At 48.0% G+C, this 17,711-nt stretch overlaps 1 protein-coding gene across 4 annotated transcripts in view; it reads left to right on the top strand.

The window, feature by feature from the left end:
• The window catches only part of LOC137358667 (diacylglycerol kinase beta-like), a 157,396-nt gene that overhangs the window by 111,323 nt on the left and 28,362 nt on the right, over positions 1-17,711 (top strand). For all 4 annotated transcript variants that reach the window (XM_068024816.1, XM_068024815.1, XM_068024817.1 and 1 more), the window contains exons 12-15: positions 3,092-3,190; positions 6,468-6,560; positions 8,896-8,969; positions 12,449-12,523. In XM_068024816.1, the coding sequence (XP_067880917.1) occupies positions 3,092-3,190; positions 6,468-6,560; positions 8,896-8,969; positions 12,449-12,523 (341 nt within the window). The remainder of the gene's footprint in view (positions 1-3,091; positions 3,191-6,467; positions 6,561-8,895; positions 8,970-12,448; positions 12,524-17,711) is intronic.

Raw genomic sequence — 17,711 nt, 5'->3', positions numbered from 1 at the left:
CATGGAGAGGTCACTCCATAGTCGCCTCACAGCAACCAAATCAACACGGAAGGCAGTAGTTACGGGTGTAATTTTAGTTATATTAGTCAACATCATAGAGCCAGATTTTCATTATGGAGGTGGGAAACAGGAGCTGGATCTGGTTTGGGTCTAAAACCTGCCTCCTCTGGGAAGCTGATTCAGATTGAAATTTTCAATTGGGGAAGCCCTTATTTGGTCTGGAGACAGGTTTCCTGTCCTCTTGGAGCCAGTGCGATTGAAAATGGCAGTGGGTCAGATCAAGTGTGGAGCTCATGTAGACTTCCACGGCAGCCATCACCGAGGCTGCTGGTTGTCCTGAGGGATAGATCTGCCTTCCACTGCACCAGAGGGAAGTGAGATGTCATAGAGGAGCTGTAGGCCTGGCACTAGGGGCAGGACAGACCCTCGCTTCATCGATGTTCACCTGGGTCTAATGCTGGAGGCTGTGAGGGAGAGGAGGGAGGTCCTCTTCCTGGAGAGTGGTAGGAGGAGGCCACCTTGTCGTGCAGCAGGGGCACCTCTCAATTCAGTGTTATCTCCCTCCGCTCCATCTTCCTCCTCCTCTCTCACCTCCTGCTCCAACCTCCAATGAGCTGTCTCCTTCCAAGGCCTCACTGTCCTCAAGGTCCACACCTCCCTGGAGGGCCATGTTATGGAAAGCGCAACAGACCACCCCAATGACCGAGACCTTTGCAGGAGGGTATTGGAGAGTTCCACTCGACTGATCCAGGCACCAGAATTGCATCTTCAGGAACCCGATGGTCTGCTCAATGGTTGACCTGCTGAGCAGCTGGCATTGGTTGTTTCACCTCTGTGCCTCTGTCTGGGGTTTCCATAAAGGGGTCAGTAGCCATCTCTTCAGGGGACTTCCCTTGTCCCCTTGGAACCAGCCATGCACTTTGGAGTTTGGAGTGAAGGACTGAGGCAGCCTGGACTGGCAGAGGATGAAGGAATCATGGCAGCTGCCGAGAAAGTGAGCATACACATGGAGGAAGCTCTTTCATGGTTAGATGTTGAGGGAGTGGAAACCCTTCCTGTTGATGGATCTCACTGGCTGGTCATTGGTTGTCTTGCTGGTCACATGGATACAATCAATGATGCCCTGAACCTGAAGGAATCCATTGATGGTATCTAACCCCAATGCCCTCTGTGCCAGCACCGGCTCATCTGTGTCAGAGTGAATGTAGTCCCCTGACCTCCTGAAAATGGCATCATGACCTGTCTGATGGCCTATTGAGCTGCCGACTGTGAGATGCCACCTAGGTCCACAGCTGATGCCTGGAATGACTCAGCTGTATAGAAGTTCAGGGTGATGGAGACCTTGACGGCTGCAGGTAGGAGACTGCCATGGGGGCCGTGAGGCCTCAGGTCATTGTGGATCAGAGCACACAGGATCGAGACCATCTGCCTGGATAGACACAGCCTCCCACAGCACTGGCACTCTGTCATTTGCAGGTTGCTGACTCTTGGGTTGTGCAGCCGATGTCGTGGGTAGTGCCTTCCTCCCCTTGCAGCGCCCCCGCTGTGCTTCTCTGGCCTCCTGCTGTCCGGGAGGTTGCATCTGCCGCAGCTCATCCTGACTGCTGTGTCCAATGTCAGAGCAGCCTGTTCCCATCTGAACTCCCTCAGCTGGGCCTTGAATACTCACCAGGCCTTCCTATGTTAACCCCAAGTGCCACAGTGATGCCAGCAGGCTGATTTCCCTATCGGGTTTCCTGGCACTCTGCAATGTAACATTTAACTTTTCCAACTTCATCAATATCTACACTGAGACACACCTGAGGCAGCTGAGCTTTATTTGCTGTCTCTGCTTGAATTTAATCAGCCCTTCCCATCACCCTCATGTCCCTCCACACTGCTCACGTCTTTACAACCCCATGGCGTTTTCCCCACTCCCAGACTATAACAATAGCTCCCTGCTCCTGACAAGCCTGTTAATGAGCGCTTTAATCAGCTCAACAGGCACTTAATTGGACACGGACGCCCGACCTGTGCCCTCTCTGCCAGCTGCAGTTTAAAAACAGCATCACGTTCCGGAGATGGTGGGAACCAGTGCCGACCTCTGAAAATACGATCTTCAAACCGCGCTTGCCTCCGCACTCACTCTCAACAGGGTTTGAAAATCCGGCCCTTAATGTCTAATTCTTAAATTTAGTTCCATCAGCAATTTTATAAACATCAATTATCCTTAGTAATAACAGGAAACATCTCTGTAGTTTTAGTAATATCAGTCAATTTAATAATAGGAATATTATTTAAAAGCCGAGAAGCTGTGTTAAACTTGTATCGAACCTTGGTTAGACCACACTTGCAGTACTGTGTGCTGTTCTGGTCTCCATTGTTAGAAAAAGGATGTAGAGGCACTGAACAAGGTGCAAAGAAGATTTACAAGGGTGGTACCAGAACTGAGAGGTTATACCTATTTGGAAAGATTGAATAGGCTGGGGCTTTTTTTCTCTGAAGACTGAGGGGTGACCTGATTGAGGTCTTCAAAATTATGAAGGAGCTTAATAGGATAGAGGTAAGGATGATCCCAATTGTGGTAGAGTGCAAAACTAGGGACCACAATTATAAGGTAGTCACTAATAAATCCAATAGGGAATTCAGAAGAAACTTCTTGTACATTTGGGGGAAAAAGAATAGAAGGATATGTTGATAGTTAGATGAGGTAGGGTGGGAGAGACTCGTGGAGAAGAAACACTGGCATAGACCAGTTGTGCCTGTTTCTGGGCTGTTAAATTCTTTGTAATTCTAGTAATATCAGCTCTTTCTGCTCTCTGACTTATTCTCTGTTCATCTCTCAGCAACTCCTGCTCTCCAGCTCATTTCCAAACTAGTCGATCAGCTTGGCTCACTCACTGATTTGAATCCTGGATCATTTCAGCTTTACCCACTCTAGGGTTTAAAAAAAAAGACCTTTGCTCAATTGCTACTAAACATCATAGAGGGCAGCATTAATGGTCAGACGACCCAATTATTTGAGTAGCTAACCTAAATGGATAGCACCAAATAACCTGAATTTCTAGCCTATGTGTACAACTCAGTAATAACCTCCCTTTTGTATTGACAGCTCCACAATGAATGTGTGTCTAAGGAGAAGGATGAGTGTGATTGTGGACTATTAAGGGATCATGTGCTACCTCCCTCCGCCATATATCCTGTGGTTCTGGTAAATATTCATGTCATGTTCATGGTATTTGAGTTTACAGTGAAACAAATTGCTAGGTTTTTAAACCTAGATGCTGCATTGCTGGAGTATTAAGGAAAAGACCTAGGTACAAGGTGTGACCCACCTGGGCTTCCTTAAGAATACTTTGCGTCTCTTTTCACAAGAGAGGGACGATACAGACATTGCACCATGGGAGGAGGGGTGTGAAATATTAGATGAAATTAACATAGTGAGAGGAAGTATTCAGGGGTTTAACATCTTTGAAAGTGGATAAATACCCAGGCCTGAATGAAATGTATCCTAGGCTGTTGAGGGAAGCAAGAGAAGAAATACCAGAGGCTCTGACAACATTTTCTAATCTGCTCTGGCTACAAGTGTGGTGCCAGAGGACTGGAGCACAGTTAACATTGTACCATTGTTTAAAAAGGGCGAAAGGGATAGACCAAGTAATTACAGGTCAGTCAGTCTAACCTTGGTGATGGGATAATTATAGGAAAAAATTCTGATGGGCAGGATAAATCTTCATTTAGAAAGACCGGATTAATTACAGACAGTCAGCACGGATTTGTTAAGGGAAGGTCATGTCTGACTAATATGATTGAATTTTTTGAGGAGGCAACAAAGAGGGTTAATGAGGATTAATTAGTGCCTTTGATGTAGTCTATATGGATTTTAGCAAGGCTTTTGATAAAAGCCTAGGATGGCAGACTGGTGTAGTATAAGGGTCTGAAAGGGTCAACCTTTGCTAGTACTGATGAAAGGTCACAGACCTGAAACGTTAACTCTGCTTCTCTCTCCACAGATGCTGCCAGACCTGCTGAGTATTTCCAGCATTTTCTGTTTTTATTTCAGATTTCCAGCAGCTGCAGTATTTTGCTTTTATCTGAAAGGGTTAATGTTGAGGAAGTGTAAAGAATACCTCCTACTGTGATGATGTAAGAGATCACATGCGAGAGAGACTTGAAGAGAGATACAGAGTGGCTTCAGAGGAGTCACACAGACTGGTGTGAAGTTGTACATAGATTATTAACCTTTATTACATTATAACTAAGTACTCAAGATTAAAGAATCTCTCTAAACTAGACTAAGTATATTAAAAGGGCAGCAGACAAACCAAACATACAACAACTGGTCACAAAAATAAAAGCCCACGGGATCCCAGGCAAAGTGGCAAGTTGGATCCAAAATTGGCTCAGAGGCAGGAAGCAAAGGTTAATGGTCGATGGGTGTTTTTGTGACTGGAAGGCTGTTTCCAGTGGAGTTCCACAGGGCTCAGTACTAGGTCCCTTGCTTTTTGTGGTATATATCAATGATTTGGACTTGAATGTAGAGGGTATGATTAAAAAGGTTGTAGACGGTACAGAAATTGGCCGTGTGGTTGATAATGAAGAAGAAAGCTGTAGACTGCAGGAAGATATCAATGGACTAGTCAGGTGGGTGGAACAGTGACAAATGGAGTTCAACCCGGAGAAGTGTGAGGTAATGCATTTGGGGAAAGCTAACAAGACAAGGGATTACACAATAAATGGTTGGATACTGAGAAGTGTAGAGAAACAGTGGGACCTTGGAGTGCATGTCCAGATACCTGAAGGTGGCTGGACAGGTAGATAAGGTGGTCAAGAAGGTATACAGGATATTTGCCTTTATTAGCTGAGGCACAGAAATCTAAGAGCTGAGAGGTTATGCTGGAACTGTATAAAACACTAGTGAGGCCACAGCTGGAGTACTGTGTACAGTTCAGGTCACCGCAGTATAGGAAAGATGTGATTGCACTAGAGAGGGTACAGAGGAAATTTACGAGGATGTTGCCTGGACTGGAGAATTTTAATTATGAAGAAAGGTTGGATAGGCTAGGGTTGTTTTCTTTGGAATGGAGGAGCTGAGGGGAGACCTAATTGAAGTGTATAAAATTATGAGGGGTCTAGATAGAGTTGACAGGAAGGCCCTATTCCCCTTGGTTGAGGGGGCCACAACCAGGGGGCACTGATTTAGCATAAGAGGTAGGTTTCGAGGGGAGTTGAGGAGAAATATTTTCACCCAGAGGGTGGTGGGGATCTGGAACTCACTGCCTGAAAGGGTGGTAGAGGCAGAAACCCTCATAACATTTAAAAAGTACTTGGATATGCACGTGAAGTGCCGTAACCTACAAAGCTACAGACCAAGAGCTGGAAAGTGGAATTAGGCTGGATGGCTCCTTGTTGGCCAGTATGGACACGATGGGCCAAATGGCTTCCTCTTGTGCTGTAAATCTCAATGATTCTATCAGTTTACGGTAAATTTTCTGGAAGAAGTGAGGGAAACGTTGCTATTTGTGGTGTGTAAATAGAGGGAATTCCTGCCTTGTTCAGTCCAGCATTAATCCTGGCTGCTCCTGATTCTCCCTTTGAGCACTTGCTTAAACAGCAGTCCTGGGTAACACCTCTGCTGAGTTCCCCCACTTCTCTTCAATTAAGTTTCCAGTCTTTTATTCAGTGCCATTAGGATTAGGAACTCCCTTTGTGTGGAGGGACTGCTAATGTCTTAGCCTTAGCTTGCATGCCATTGAGAGCTATCAACATGCTATGTGACATCCACATAGGGCACCATGCCTTATAAACATGTCTGCTTCAAAGCCTTGTACACTCCATCGGAATCTCAACAAATAATTGAAAAAAATCACTGAGTTGGAGAAACATACTGGAACCTAACTGCATTGCACAACAGAGTAGTAGGGTATGAATTTGTGTCTGTCACTATCTCTGTAACCTCCTCCTGCCCTACAACCCTTTGAGAACTCTGCGTTTCTCTGATTCTGGCTATTACACATCACCCACTGCCTTCATCCCACCGCGGGTGGTCATGTCTTCAGCCAACTGGGCCCTAAGTTCTGGAATTCCCTCCTAAACCTCTCGGCCTCTCTCTCCTCCTTTAAGACTCTCCTTAAAGCCTACCTCTATGACCAAGATTTCAGTCACACCTGATAATGTCTCCTTCGTTGGCTGGGTGTCAATTTTTGTCTGATTTTGCTGCTGTGTTATGCCTTGGCACGCTTCCCTACTTGCAGAAATGCAAGTGGTAGTTGTTGCTGTTACAGTCCTCATTATGATCAACCTTGTACACGTTGCAGTGGAGGGGGCAGAATCCAATTCGCCCGACTGTTGAGAGATTGTGTGCGGCGCGCAGAGACGCAAGAAAGCAAGGGCAAGAGCATGCTTGAAGAGGGAAAGAACTTCGCGTCTCTTGCACAGAATGAACGTTTGTCTCACGCTAGCCTTTCCTTTCCCTTATTTTTTTCAAGGACAGGCAGAACAGCCTGAAAAAGAAAGAGGAGGAGGGCTCATCATTTGATACAGAGCAACCCATCACCACAGTGGATGGCAAAGTTCTCCAGGTACTTTACTCATTCAGCGACATCATCAGACCAGCACCACACGATGGCCTCAAACCAGAGAGTTCCCCTTGGCACGGGTTCTCTTGACATTAATGTGGGCATTGCTTGCTCACAGGACTGTTAGATCACCTGTTCTGAGAGGTGCCCAGTTTCACACCATTTCTCCAATACCCCTGTGCTCTATCAGAATGCCCCACACATGTGTTCTCGCCCTTCCTACTGGACATTGTTCTATCCTATTGGGCTCCAGTGATCCTCCAGAAACTTCACAGCAGAGACCTTATAGAGTGCCCTTGTGAGACGACCCCCAATAAGGTCACTGGGCATAAGTCAGGCTCATAAGAAACCAATGCTGTAAGGCAGCAAAAAATGTAATAGTCTCCCCTTGATGCCACTTTCACACTACATCGTTTGGCAGTGCCAGGTAGTGATACAGTGGCTCATCCCTGTCTCTTGATTTTCTGTCTCAACATTCATGTGAGCGATTGGAACCTTTTATATTTTAATATTTATTCGTTTATGGAATGTGGGCATCGCTGGCAAGGCCAGCATTTATTGCCCATCCCCAGTTGCCCTTAACTGAGTGGCTTGCTAGGCCATTTCAGAGGGCATTTAAGAGTCAACCACATTGCTGTGGGTCTGGAGTCACATAAAAGCCAGACCAGGTAATTGGGGGCAAATTTCCTTCCATTCTTCGTTTGGACGTTCAAGTTCCTACCAAAATGGCTATTACGGAGTCTATTTCAGAGTGAAATAGACAATGTAATCGCCTTCCTCTACCCTCCCCTGCAAGAACAACGATTGCAAAGTCCTACCGTTCCAACCATGGATTTCATGTGGCACTGATCTGAATATGATGGTCTTTTGACTCCCTCCCATATGTCTGCAGTGGGTCTGGGCGATTTCCAGTCACTAACCAGCCACGGTCAGTCACTTTCCAGCCTTGTGAATGCACCAGTTTGGAGCCAATGTTTGTGTATCAATCACTCCAATCCTTCTTTGTTTTCTATGTTTTCTTGCTGCACTTGTTACGATGTGGCCTGTCCCAGTTCCTCTCCACCCCATGCACAAATTAAGCCTGTAACATATTAGAAAAGATCTCTTAAAGTCACTTTCCGCATGCACGCTGACAACAGCTGGCTCCACTTCACCATCACTTCTCTTAGTGCCTCGACTGCCTCTGTGTCCTCAGATTGCTTGTCTGACCTCCAGTTCTAGATGAGCCGACACTTTCTCCGATTAAAGGCGGAAGAAGCTGGGAGGCAGGTTCGATTGAAGCATTCAAAAGGGAATGAGACTGTTATCTGAAAGGGAAGAATGTGCAGGGTTACGGGGAGAAGGTGGGGGAATGGCACTAAGTGAATTGCTCAATCGGAGAGCCAGTGCAGACACGATGGGCCGAATGGCCTCCTTCTGTGCTGTAACAATCTGTGATTCTGTAAATATTGGGAAGACTGAAGCCATTGTTTTTCATCCCTGCTACAAACTCTACTCCCTCGCCACCGATTTCATCCTTCGTCCCTGGCCACAGACTGAGCCTGAACGAGACTGTTCATCACCTCCACTGTCCTATCTGACCCCATATTCTCGTCATCACCAAGACCACCTATTTCCACCTCTGTAACATTGCCCATCCCCGCCCCTGCCTCAGCTCATCTGCTGCTGAAACCCTCATCCATGCCTTTGTTACCTCTAGACTCGACTATTCCAATGTTCTCCTGACCAGCCTCTCATCTTCCACCCTCAGTAAGCTTCGGTTAATCCAAAACTCTGCTGCCTGTATCCTGACTCGCACCAAGTTCTTTTCACCTATTACCCCTTTACACACTGATCTACATTGGCTCCCAGTCCAAGAATGCCTCAGTTTTACAATTCTCAAATTCCTCCAGGGCCTCACCCCTCCCTGTCTCTGTAACCTCCTCCAGCCTCACAGCCCTCCGAGATATCTGCACTCCCCTAATTCCGGCCTCTTGTGCACCCCAATTTAATCAGTTCACCATTGGTGGTCATGCATTCAGTTGCCGAGGCCCTAAGCTCTGGAATTTCCTCCCTCCACCTCACTTCCCTCCTTTTAAGACACTCCTTAAAGCCTACCTCTTTGACCAAGCTTTTGGTCACCTGACCGAACATCTCATTATGTGGCTCAGTGTCAAATTTTGCTTTATAATGCTTCAATGGAGTGTCTTGGGATATTTTACGAGGTTAAATGCGAGTTGTCGTGAAAGGGACCTGCACCCAAAATCTTTCGTTGCCCGTCGGACCTGTTATGGAGGCTGTGAGTGAAAGCATTTCCCTGTTTAAAATTGATTGCTGCTGTTCTTGTCCCCATTGACAGATTATCCCAGTGCCTCAAACTCACCCACTGTTGGTATTTGTCAACCCAAAAAGTGGAGGGAAACAGGGTGAGAGGTAAGAAATTGCCTGTGTTGTTAGCTTGGAATTCTGATTCATACAATGTCAGGGGGTGGGGGATGGTGTGTGGGGAAGCTGGTTCGATCTGTGTTCCACTGGCCTGGTCTCACTAACGGCATGTCTCCTGAAGCAAGCATGACGAGGGGGCTGGTAATGTCACTGGATTAATAATCCCAGAAACCCAGGCTAATGCTCTGGGGATACGGGTTCAAATCCCACCACAGCAAATAGTGAAATTTAAATGCAATTAATAAAGTCTGGAATTCAAAAATTAGTCTAATGGGTGACCATGAAACTATCATTGATTGTTGTAAAAACCCATCTGGTTCACTAAAGCCCTTTAGGGAAGGAAATTTTTTTAATAAAAAAAAGCAATGATCAGGCCACCCAAATGCTGGCATTCAGGTAAGTGGTGGGGGAGGGTCTGATGGGATTTTGTGGATGGGAAGGGGGAAACACAGCAGAAGCATGGAAATCCCTTGCAGTGCCCCTGAATATAGTGAGGATTTTTAAAAAATTCTTTCATGGGATGTAGGCATCGCTGGCTGGGCCAGCATTTGTTGCCCATCCTTAATTGCCCTTGATAACTGGCTTGCTAGGCCATTTCAGAGGGCAGTTAAGAGCCAACCTCATTGCTGTGGGTCTGGAGTCACATTTAGGCCAAACCAGGTAAGGACGGCAGATTTCCTTCCCTAAAGGACGTTAGTGAGCCAGATGAGTTTCTACAACAATCGATAGTTTCATGGCCACTGTTACTGACACTAGCTTTCAATTCCAGATTTTTAATTAATTAAATTTTAAATTCCACCAGCTGCGGTGGCCTGTGCACCCAGAGCATTAGTCTGGGCCTCTGGATTACTAGCTCACTGACATTACCACTACACCACCGTCTCCCCGATTGAATTCGCACTGCCCTTCCTGTCATCGTTGTGGCCTGCACTATCTTCTCAATGACAGCCAGACGTGCGTTGGATCTCCAGTTGCCTTTTTAGGATCCGACTGAGCAGAGTTCAGACTGCGTACACTTCGCAGAGCTCAGCTGAAGAGGAGCCAAGAAGTTAGCTCCTTATTGATTTCAGCGGGGCTGGGAGCAGCAGGAGTGTTTTTCCGGAGCTTTGCCAAAATAACCTGGGCCGTTGCCGCGCTGAATCCTCCCCCTCCTCGCATCCGGCCGACCTACCTACCCAGAGCCGGTGGACTGCCCTGAGGTACACATACGTTCGTGGACTGGGCGTCACTCCAGCATTATTGAGCAGGCGATCAGTCGGTGCGAGCACAGCTCGATGTTCTAGCCAGTACACCATTAAAATGGCCGCGGGGGTCCTACCTGTGTGACGGGACCCTGATTAGCAGACATTAATGAGGTGTGCATCTGACTTCATTGTCTGGCTTTCAAATCACCACAGGGCAGTACTGGAGCAAGATAAAGAGCCACTTGGTTTTAACTCCTGTTCTGCCTGCTTTCCACTGGGATTTCAAATCCCCTGCAGACTGCTTCTCCGTTGCCTGCAGCGTGACTGCTCTGTGGAAGCAAAAGGCCTGTTTCCTGATCCAAGATTGGCATCAACGTCCTCCTCGCTGTCCTGCATTGTAAACCTTCCACAAAGACAAAGGGGCTGAAGTTGGTCTTTAACAAGTGCTGTCAGGGGGTGGGGGATGGTGTGTGGGGAAGCTGGTTCGATCTGTGTTCCACTGGCCTGGTCTCACTAACGGCATGTCTCCTGAAGCAAGCATGACGAGGGGGCTGGTAATGTCACTGGACTAATAATCCCAGAAACCCAGGCTAATGCTCTGGCCGTGTACATTACTGTAGAAGATTGGGTGCGGTATAAAGCAAGCTGCTGATTCGCTCCAAGCCCATTTGGTGCCAGGACCAACTTCCGTGCTGGCCCTGCACACTTCAAAGGTGAATGAACCGTGTGGCACTTATCCCCATGGGCACTCTTCACAAGTGTGGCGTGATTGCACAGTTCTGCTGCCGCTTCCACTACAGGCAGCTCACTGCGGCCGCCATTTTGAATGGTACGCTTTTAAATCTAGTAAATTCGGGTGACATTTTCAGCGAAAAGAGTAGGTCGACCCCAGGAATTTGTCTAAATTCGGTGAGGTCTTTCATTAAAACCAAAAACACGTTTAGTCTTGGAGTTTGATCCTATGGCACCATTTTGAAGGAGAGCCGGGGAGTTCGCCTCCCTGCTGTCCTGGCCAATATTTATCCCTTAACCCTCATGATAAAAACAGATGATTTGGTCATTTTCACATTGCTGTTTGTGGGATCTTGCTGTGTGCAAACTGGCTGCTGCATTTCCTACATTACAACAGTGACGACACTTCAAAAAGCATTTCATTGGCTGTGAAGTGCTTCGGGATGTCCTCAGGTGGTGAAAGGTGCTATACAAATGCAATTATTTCTATCATTTAAAGAGTCATCACCCTCCTGCATAGCCTGCAACTCCCTCAACTATTAACATTCCGCTTTTGGGATACTGTGCATGTACATAACCATCCAGTCTGAGCAGGGAATGAAAGCAAGAAATAGAGGGAAAAAAACAAACGTACAGAATTTCACCAGTTTGCAATTCTGGATCCCATGTGGCTAATGATTCATTGAATCAGGGAGTCCACAAAAACAGACACATGGGACACCTCATTCGACTGTGGGGCTGGATTTTCTGTAGGAGGTGGGGCTCCCAACGCTGGGCCGAAAATGCCGGGAAATTCCTCCTCTGCATTTTTGTGGCCCTCTGGAGTGATCCTCCGGTGTTTTTAAATGTAAGTGTCAGGAGGCGGGGATCCCCGTCCCTTTAAAGATGGGCATCCCGCCTCCAAGAGCTGCTGGCCAATCGGAGGGCCTGCAGCTCAGCGGTGCCGTTGGGAGCGGTGGCCACTGCTGGTACTGCAGAGGCCTCAGACCCAGGCCCAGCGGTGGAACCCCGGAGAAAAGGTAGATGAGGCGGGGTCGCCGGGGCCGGTCCGGAAGGCTCCATCAAGGAGGGGCTGCTCTTGCGGTGCAAGGGGAGGGGAGTCCCGGGGAGGTGAATTGGTTTCCGGGTGGGTGTCCTTCATGGGCCACAAATTGCTCATGGAGGAGGGGCCCCCCCCCAAGCCCGCAGGAAAAGCACCTCGTTTTACAAGGCGTCCTCCCCGCACGGCGGAGGCACCCCCCTACCACTGGTAAGATCCCAGTGGCGGCAGGAATAGGCCTTTAATCGGTCATTAATAAGCCACTTAAGGGCTTCAATTGGCCTCTGGGTGGAAAGGCCGAGATTAGCTAAGCCTGCCCCCGGGAAGATTATTGGGCGATGGGGAGATGACAGGCAACCCCCCCCTCCCCGGAGCTGGGGGGGGGGGGCCCATAAAATCCAGCCTGTAGTGTCAATAAAGATCTGTATAATGGACCTTGCCATTGAAACCCATCCCTATGCAGACAGCAGCAGATAACATGGTACTAATGATCTATCACTGTATGCTTACAGGGTCTTAAGAAAGTTCCAGTACCTTCTAAACCCAAGACAAGTGTTCAACCTGGCCAAAGATGGTCCAAAACCAGGGTAAGGCAAAGTGAACTTTGAAAGCATTGATTAGATTTAATTGAGTGGCAGTCACTGTGCGGAAATGTCTCCTGATTCCCTGTCACACGCAAAGTCGTCAGTGAATATTTTCTGGTCTCTATATCCTCAAGGATAACAAGTCACTTGTATAACACAATATAACTGCTGCTGCCGGCAAGTCTCAATGGATCTAAGCTTCCTTTTGGCAATCAGGCGGGGAATTTCCTGTATCTAATTTGTAGCCTGCTTTGTTTGTGGCTTTGTTCTAAATCGGGATTGTCAAAGGATGAAGTCTGCCTTGTGCTTCAGGGGATTGAGATGGGTGTCTCTGTGAAGCAGATTGATGGGGTGTTGCGCAACATCCTTTTTTTAAAAAAAAAGGATCAGGATAAACATCTGCTTGGGAAACAAGATTAAAGATTATGGCCTGGCATTTCTGTAGGATTTTCCATGATCCTCTGCCACAATTGCAGCAACAGATTGGCAGAACCAGCGGGGAAATGGGCATTTTTAGCTGTTTAGGCCATTTCTCTGGGGGCTGGCTCACCAGTCTGCCAGGTGGAAGGTATGCAGAGGTAAGCACAGGCCGAGAGGGGCAAATGAGGCAAGAGATTGTCACCTCCGGAGGGCAACCAGTCCCAGTTGAACAATGGGAGATGTGAGGATGGATGAATATGACATTTTGGGGATGTGTGATATTTAGTCGAACTTTCCTTCAGGAGATTAAATTGATGGAGTCTCCACAAATGAAGAAAATGTTTGCAGAAGGATTCTGGCTGAAAGGCCATCTCATCCTCCGTGTTATGATGTGCTTTCAACTATTTTCACCTCCTTCTACATCTCCCACTTCCAGCAATTTTCTCCTGAAGGTGCTGACTCGTGTTGGGGAGGATGCCCACAGGCATTCCTCCCATAGACGGCGAGCGTTCGGGAGAGGGTGAGGAGCACAGCCAGGCCCACTCATGGTTCCTCTCATCTGTCAGCCACAGACGGCTAGGATTTTATCCTGGCAATGGAGGTCTCGACGTCCAGAAAAAGCGAGGCCGAGAATTCCGAGTCGCCTCTTCTGTGGGAGGCCCACCAAATCTAGTGCCAATTAGGCACTTAAGTGGACAGCGGTGGGCCTTCCACAGGATCCAGGACCCCGGCGACAGAAGTCCCGCTCTCTGAGAGCTGTTGGCCAATCAGAGGCTGGCAGCTCTTTAACTGAGCAGCGCCACCCTGGAGGTGGTGGCTGCTGCTGGTGGAGCACCCAACTGAGGCCCAGAAGCAGCACTTGACCCAGGCCACAGGTAGGTCTCGTGGGGGAGGGGTCTCGTGGGGGAGTTGTCCAGTAACAAGGGCAGGGGGGTGGTTCTCAGCGGGCCCCCCCCCTTCTCGATGACGGGTCCCTCGTTCAGGCACGAAATGCCTTTTAACAAGGGACCCCCCCCCCCACCCCCCACAGAGCCAGAAAGCAGCCCACGCGGTTTTTCGTGCCGTGCTAACCGTGCGGTGAAGGGGCTGCCTGCTGCATGGCTAATCGTGGCGGTGGGATGAGACCATTAATTGGGCATCAATTGCCCAGTTAAGGGCCCCAACCTGTAGAGGGGCGGGAAAGCTGTTCATAGGCCTTCCAGCCCTGGGCTTAATTTTGCTGGAGTCGGGAAGGTGTTGGGAACCCCCCCTCCCCCACCCCCGCCACCATCACACCTGATTTTATGCTGTGCCCGCCTCCAAGCTCTCGCCATATTGTCGCACCCTCTCCAAATTCTAGTAAAACTGGGGCCCATCCGAAAACAGCAGCGAGCTGCCCATGGTCATACTGAGGGCTGGTGCTGGCCTCGCATGGCACAATAGGTCAGTGCATGCTGTGCTAAGTTTCAAAGTACAACATACAGTCAGTGTGAGCACCACTTTGCAAAGACTGTGGGCAGGTGGGGTCCTAAATTTAAATCCGAACGTCAAGGCCCATTGATGTCACGGACGCTGAGACAGAATTGGATTGAGGTGACCTGGAACAGGAAGATCATGGTGATTCACGGCCACGGCAACTGTCGTACCCATGCCGCTACTCGCCTTGTCATTTTCAGGTGTTATCCAATTCGCCCTCCCCTCCCCTCCTGAGGGCCTTGGCTCCAGTCCCACAGGCACTGACAGCCCTCTGGTACCGCACCTACAGGACTGTTTTCTGATGTGGGAGCCAAGTAGTGTGTGCCAGCAGGCTGTTATGGAGGGGTGCTTAGTTGATAGGCCTGATCCTGTTCTCACCCAACGCTCACACAGTGGTAGTCACTGGGTGTGTAAGCAGCTTGTTACAGTGAATCCCCTGACAGTGGCTGCTCAGATTGTACATTACATAATGTTCTCTGCCGCAATTTTGCATAACAATCCCCAGAGCCTGTGGAAATGCTGTAAGCCTGATTTAGATTTTGGCGCTAATACATCAGTGATCTGGGTTATTAGACAGCTGTCTCCACTGAGTGCATCTCATTCATTCCTCCCCTGTCTTTCAGCTTTCTCCATTGAACTCTTGTTCTGTCTTATGATTCAAATTTCCTGTGTGCACCAGTTCTGGGTAAACAGTGGTTTCTTATTTCAAAAATTCATTCTTGGGATGTGGGCATCGCTGACCAGGCCAGCATTTATTACCCATCCCTAATTGCCCTTGAGAAGGTGGTGGTGAGCTGCCTTCTTGAACCGCTGCAGTCCATGTGGTGTCGGTACACCCACAGTGCTGTTAGGAAGGGAGTTCCAGGATTTTGACACAGTGACAGTGAAGGAACGGCGATATAGTTCCAAGTCAGGATGGTGTGTGACTTGGAGGGGAACTTGCAGGTGGTGGTGTTCCCATGCATCTGCTGCTCTTGTCCTTCTAGTTGGTAGAGGCCGCAGGTTTGGAAGGTGCTGTCTAAGGAGCCTTGGTGAGTTGCTGCAGTGCATCTTGTAGATGGTACACACTGCTGCCACTGTGCGTTAGCGGGTCAGTGGTAGAGGGAGTGAATGTTGAAGGTGGTGGATGGGGTGCTTCTGATTTCTTGTGAGTTCAAACCCTCACTCTGCAATGCGCCATTTTACTATTTTGACCTCAGCAGTTTGAATGCACTAAAATGGACGCACAATTGAGCAGGCAATGCTACAGGGCCGTTTTTGTTAACGAAGCACGTTAACTAGCTGAAAACTGCAACAATTTCCAAACGCTGCCACGCAGTGCGCGCGGCTCCTGTGGCTTTTATGCTGATTGGCTTTGCAGAAGTACCCAGAAGGCCCTGCAACTCCTTCGGCCCCTTAAAGGCAAAACCCTGCTGCTTTTTTGCAAATAAAATGTTGCAGCCTGTGTTAAAACCGTTGTTTCCCAGCAGAGCTCCTTATGATAAGACTTGTCACCTGCTCCAATAAACACATGCTCTGACTCCAGAAACAGGTTAGTCATTTTTTTACATGCTGAAAGTTTTAACTCACGTGCTCCCTTGAGATGGAGAGCGTCATCATTTCAAGTGCATATCTCTGATATCTTAAACCAGTTTTTTTATTTTGCTCCTGCTGAAAAGGGGAGGAAGCATGCAAGCATTGCTGTCTGAGTATAATATGTGATGTAAAAGGAATAATGACCGGTGTGTATATGCTTTAACAAAGAATCTCATGCAGTCATGTGAAGTCACGAAAGGAGGGCTTGAACTAAATAGTACATTTTACAGCGTGTAACCTGACATTATGACTGTGTCATTATTTCACGCAACCTTTCATGGATTTGTGCCTCAGTATCATCTCTTGGCCAGCACATGAGGATTAGCATGAGCCATAGATTAATACAGCACAGAACGAGGCCATTCAGTCCCTCGTGCCTGTGCTGACTGTTTGAAAGAGCTTCCAATTAATCGCACTCCCCTGCTCTTTTCCCCACAGCCCTGCAAATTTTACCCCTTCAAGTCTTTATCAAATTCCCCTTTTGAAAGTTACTGTTGAATCTGCTTCCACCGCCCTTTCCGGCAGCGCGTTCCAGATCACAACAACTCACTGAGTAAAAAAACATCTCCTCATCTCTCCTCTGTGGTCTGACGTCCAGAAGGAAGTGGGGCCGACGGGGAGTTGTCACTCACCAGAATCCCCACTGCCCTGCCTCCTTTACCCCAAGGAACATGGATGTCAGCGAGATATGGGCATCTGGGTCAATGGAGCAACTGTAACAGGACCCATGGGGATGTCCAGGCTGTGGTCATCGCCCGGGTGACCCCTGACCTTAAACTGGTCCTCCTCTAAAAGGGCCAGTGAGCTTGAGTTCTTTCATCTTTAGGCCAGGCTTGCTGATTTGCTCCCTTGTGTGACTGCGCAGCATCACAGCCCTCCTCCCTGCCCCTCCCCCTCCATAGGCCATGCAAGATGTCCCTGCACTAATGGAAGTGGAACGGAATCTTGGACTTCCACACTCAATTATCTTCACGCACGCATCATTTAAAGTTCAACTTAAACCTCGGCGATCAATGTATGATTCCATAGGTCATCTAAAAAAGCTCTCAGCGCATGTTTAACGCTTCAATACTGAATAAATCTTTACTGTTCCAATCACTGGTTTACAGCAGCAACAGTCACCTCCTGTATTCACTTCAGAATTGTTCAGCCAGACCATTCTCTGTAAATGTCTTTATGGCTCAGAGATGCTTGTTGAGTCCTGATTTTTGAATGGCTGTTTTCTGTGGGGAAATTGAAATATGAATACAAAAGAAATATTTAACAAGAGGAAATCAACCATCAGCAGGTTTAAGAACATCGGAAATAGGAGCAAGAGTAGGTCATTCGAGCTCGCTCCGCCATTCAATGAGATCATGGCTGATCATCTATTTCAACACCATTTACCTGCACTATCCCCGTAACCCTTGACGTTTTTAATATGTAGAAATCTAGCGATCTCAGTCTTGAACATACTCAATGACTGAACCTCCACAGCCCTTTGAGGCAGAGAATTCCAAAGATTCCCCACCCTCTGAGTGAAGAAGTTCCTCCTCATTTCAGTCCTAAATGGCCTGCCCCTTATTCTGAGGCTGTGTCCCCTGTTCTAGACTCTCCACCCAGGGGAAACTGGGTAGATCTGAGCAGTTCATTTAGTTACCATGCTGATCCCAATCTCGAACAGTGCCCTGTTGTCAGATCTTCCTTCTCACATCCAGAAAACAGAAATGTATCTGGGCTGGACTTTAATGGTAACATGGGC

The sequence above is a fragment of the Heterodontus francisci genome, chromosome X (genome assembly GCF_036365525.1).
Source record: "Heterodontus francisci isolate sHetFra1 chromosome X, sHetFra1.hap1, whole genome shotgun sequence".
Taxonomy (NCBI): Eukaryota; Metazoa; Chordata; class Chondrichthyes; order Heterodontiformes; family Heterodontidae; genus Heterodontus; species Heterodontus francisci.
Note: the sequence above shows the minus strand (reverse complement) of the source record. Positions and strands in the feature narration are given on the sequence as shown.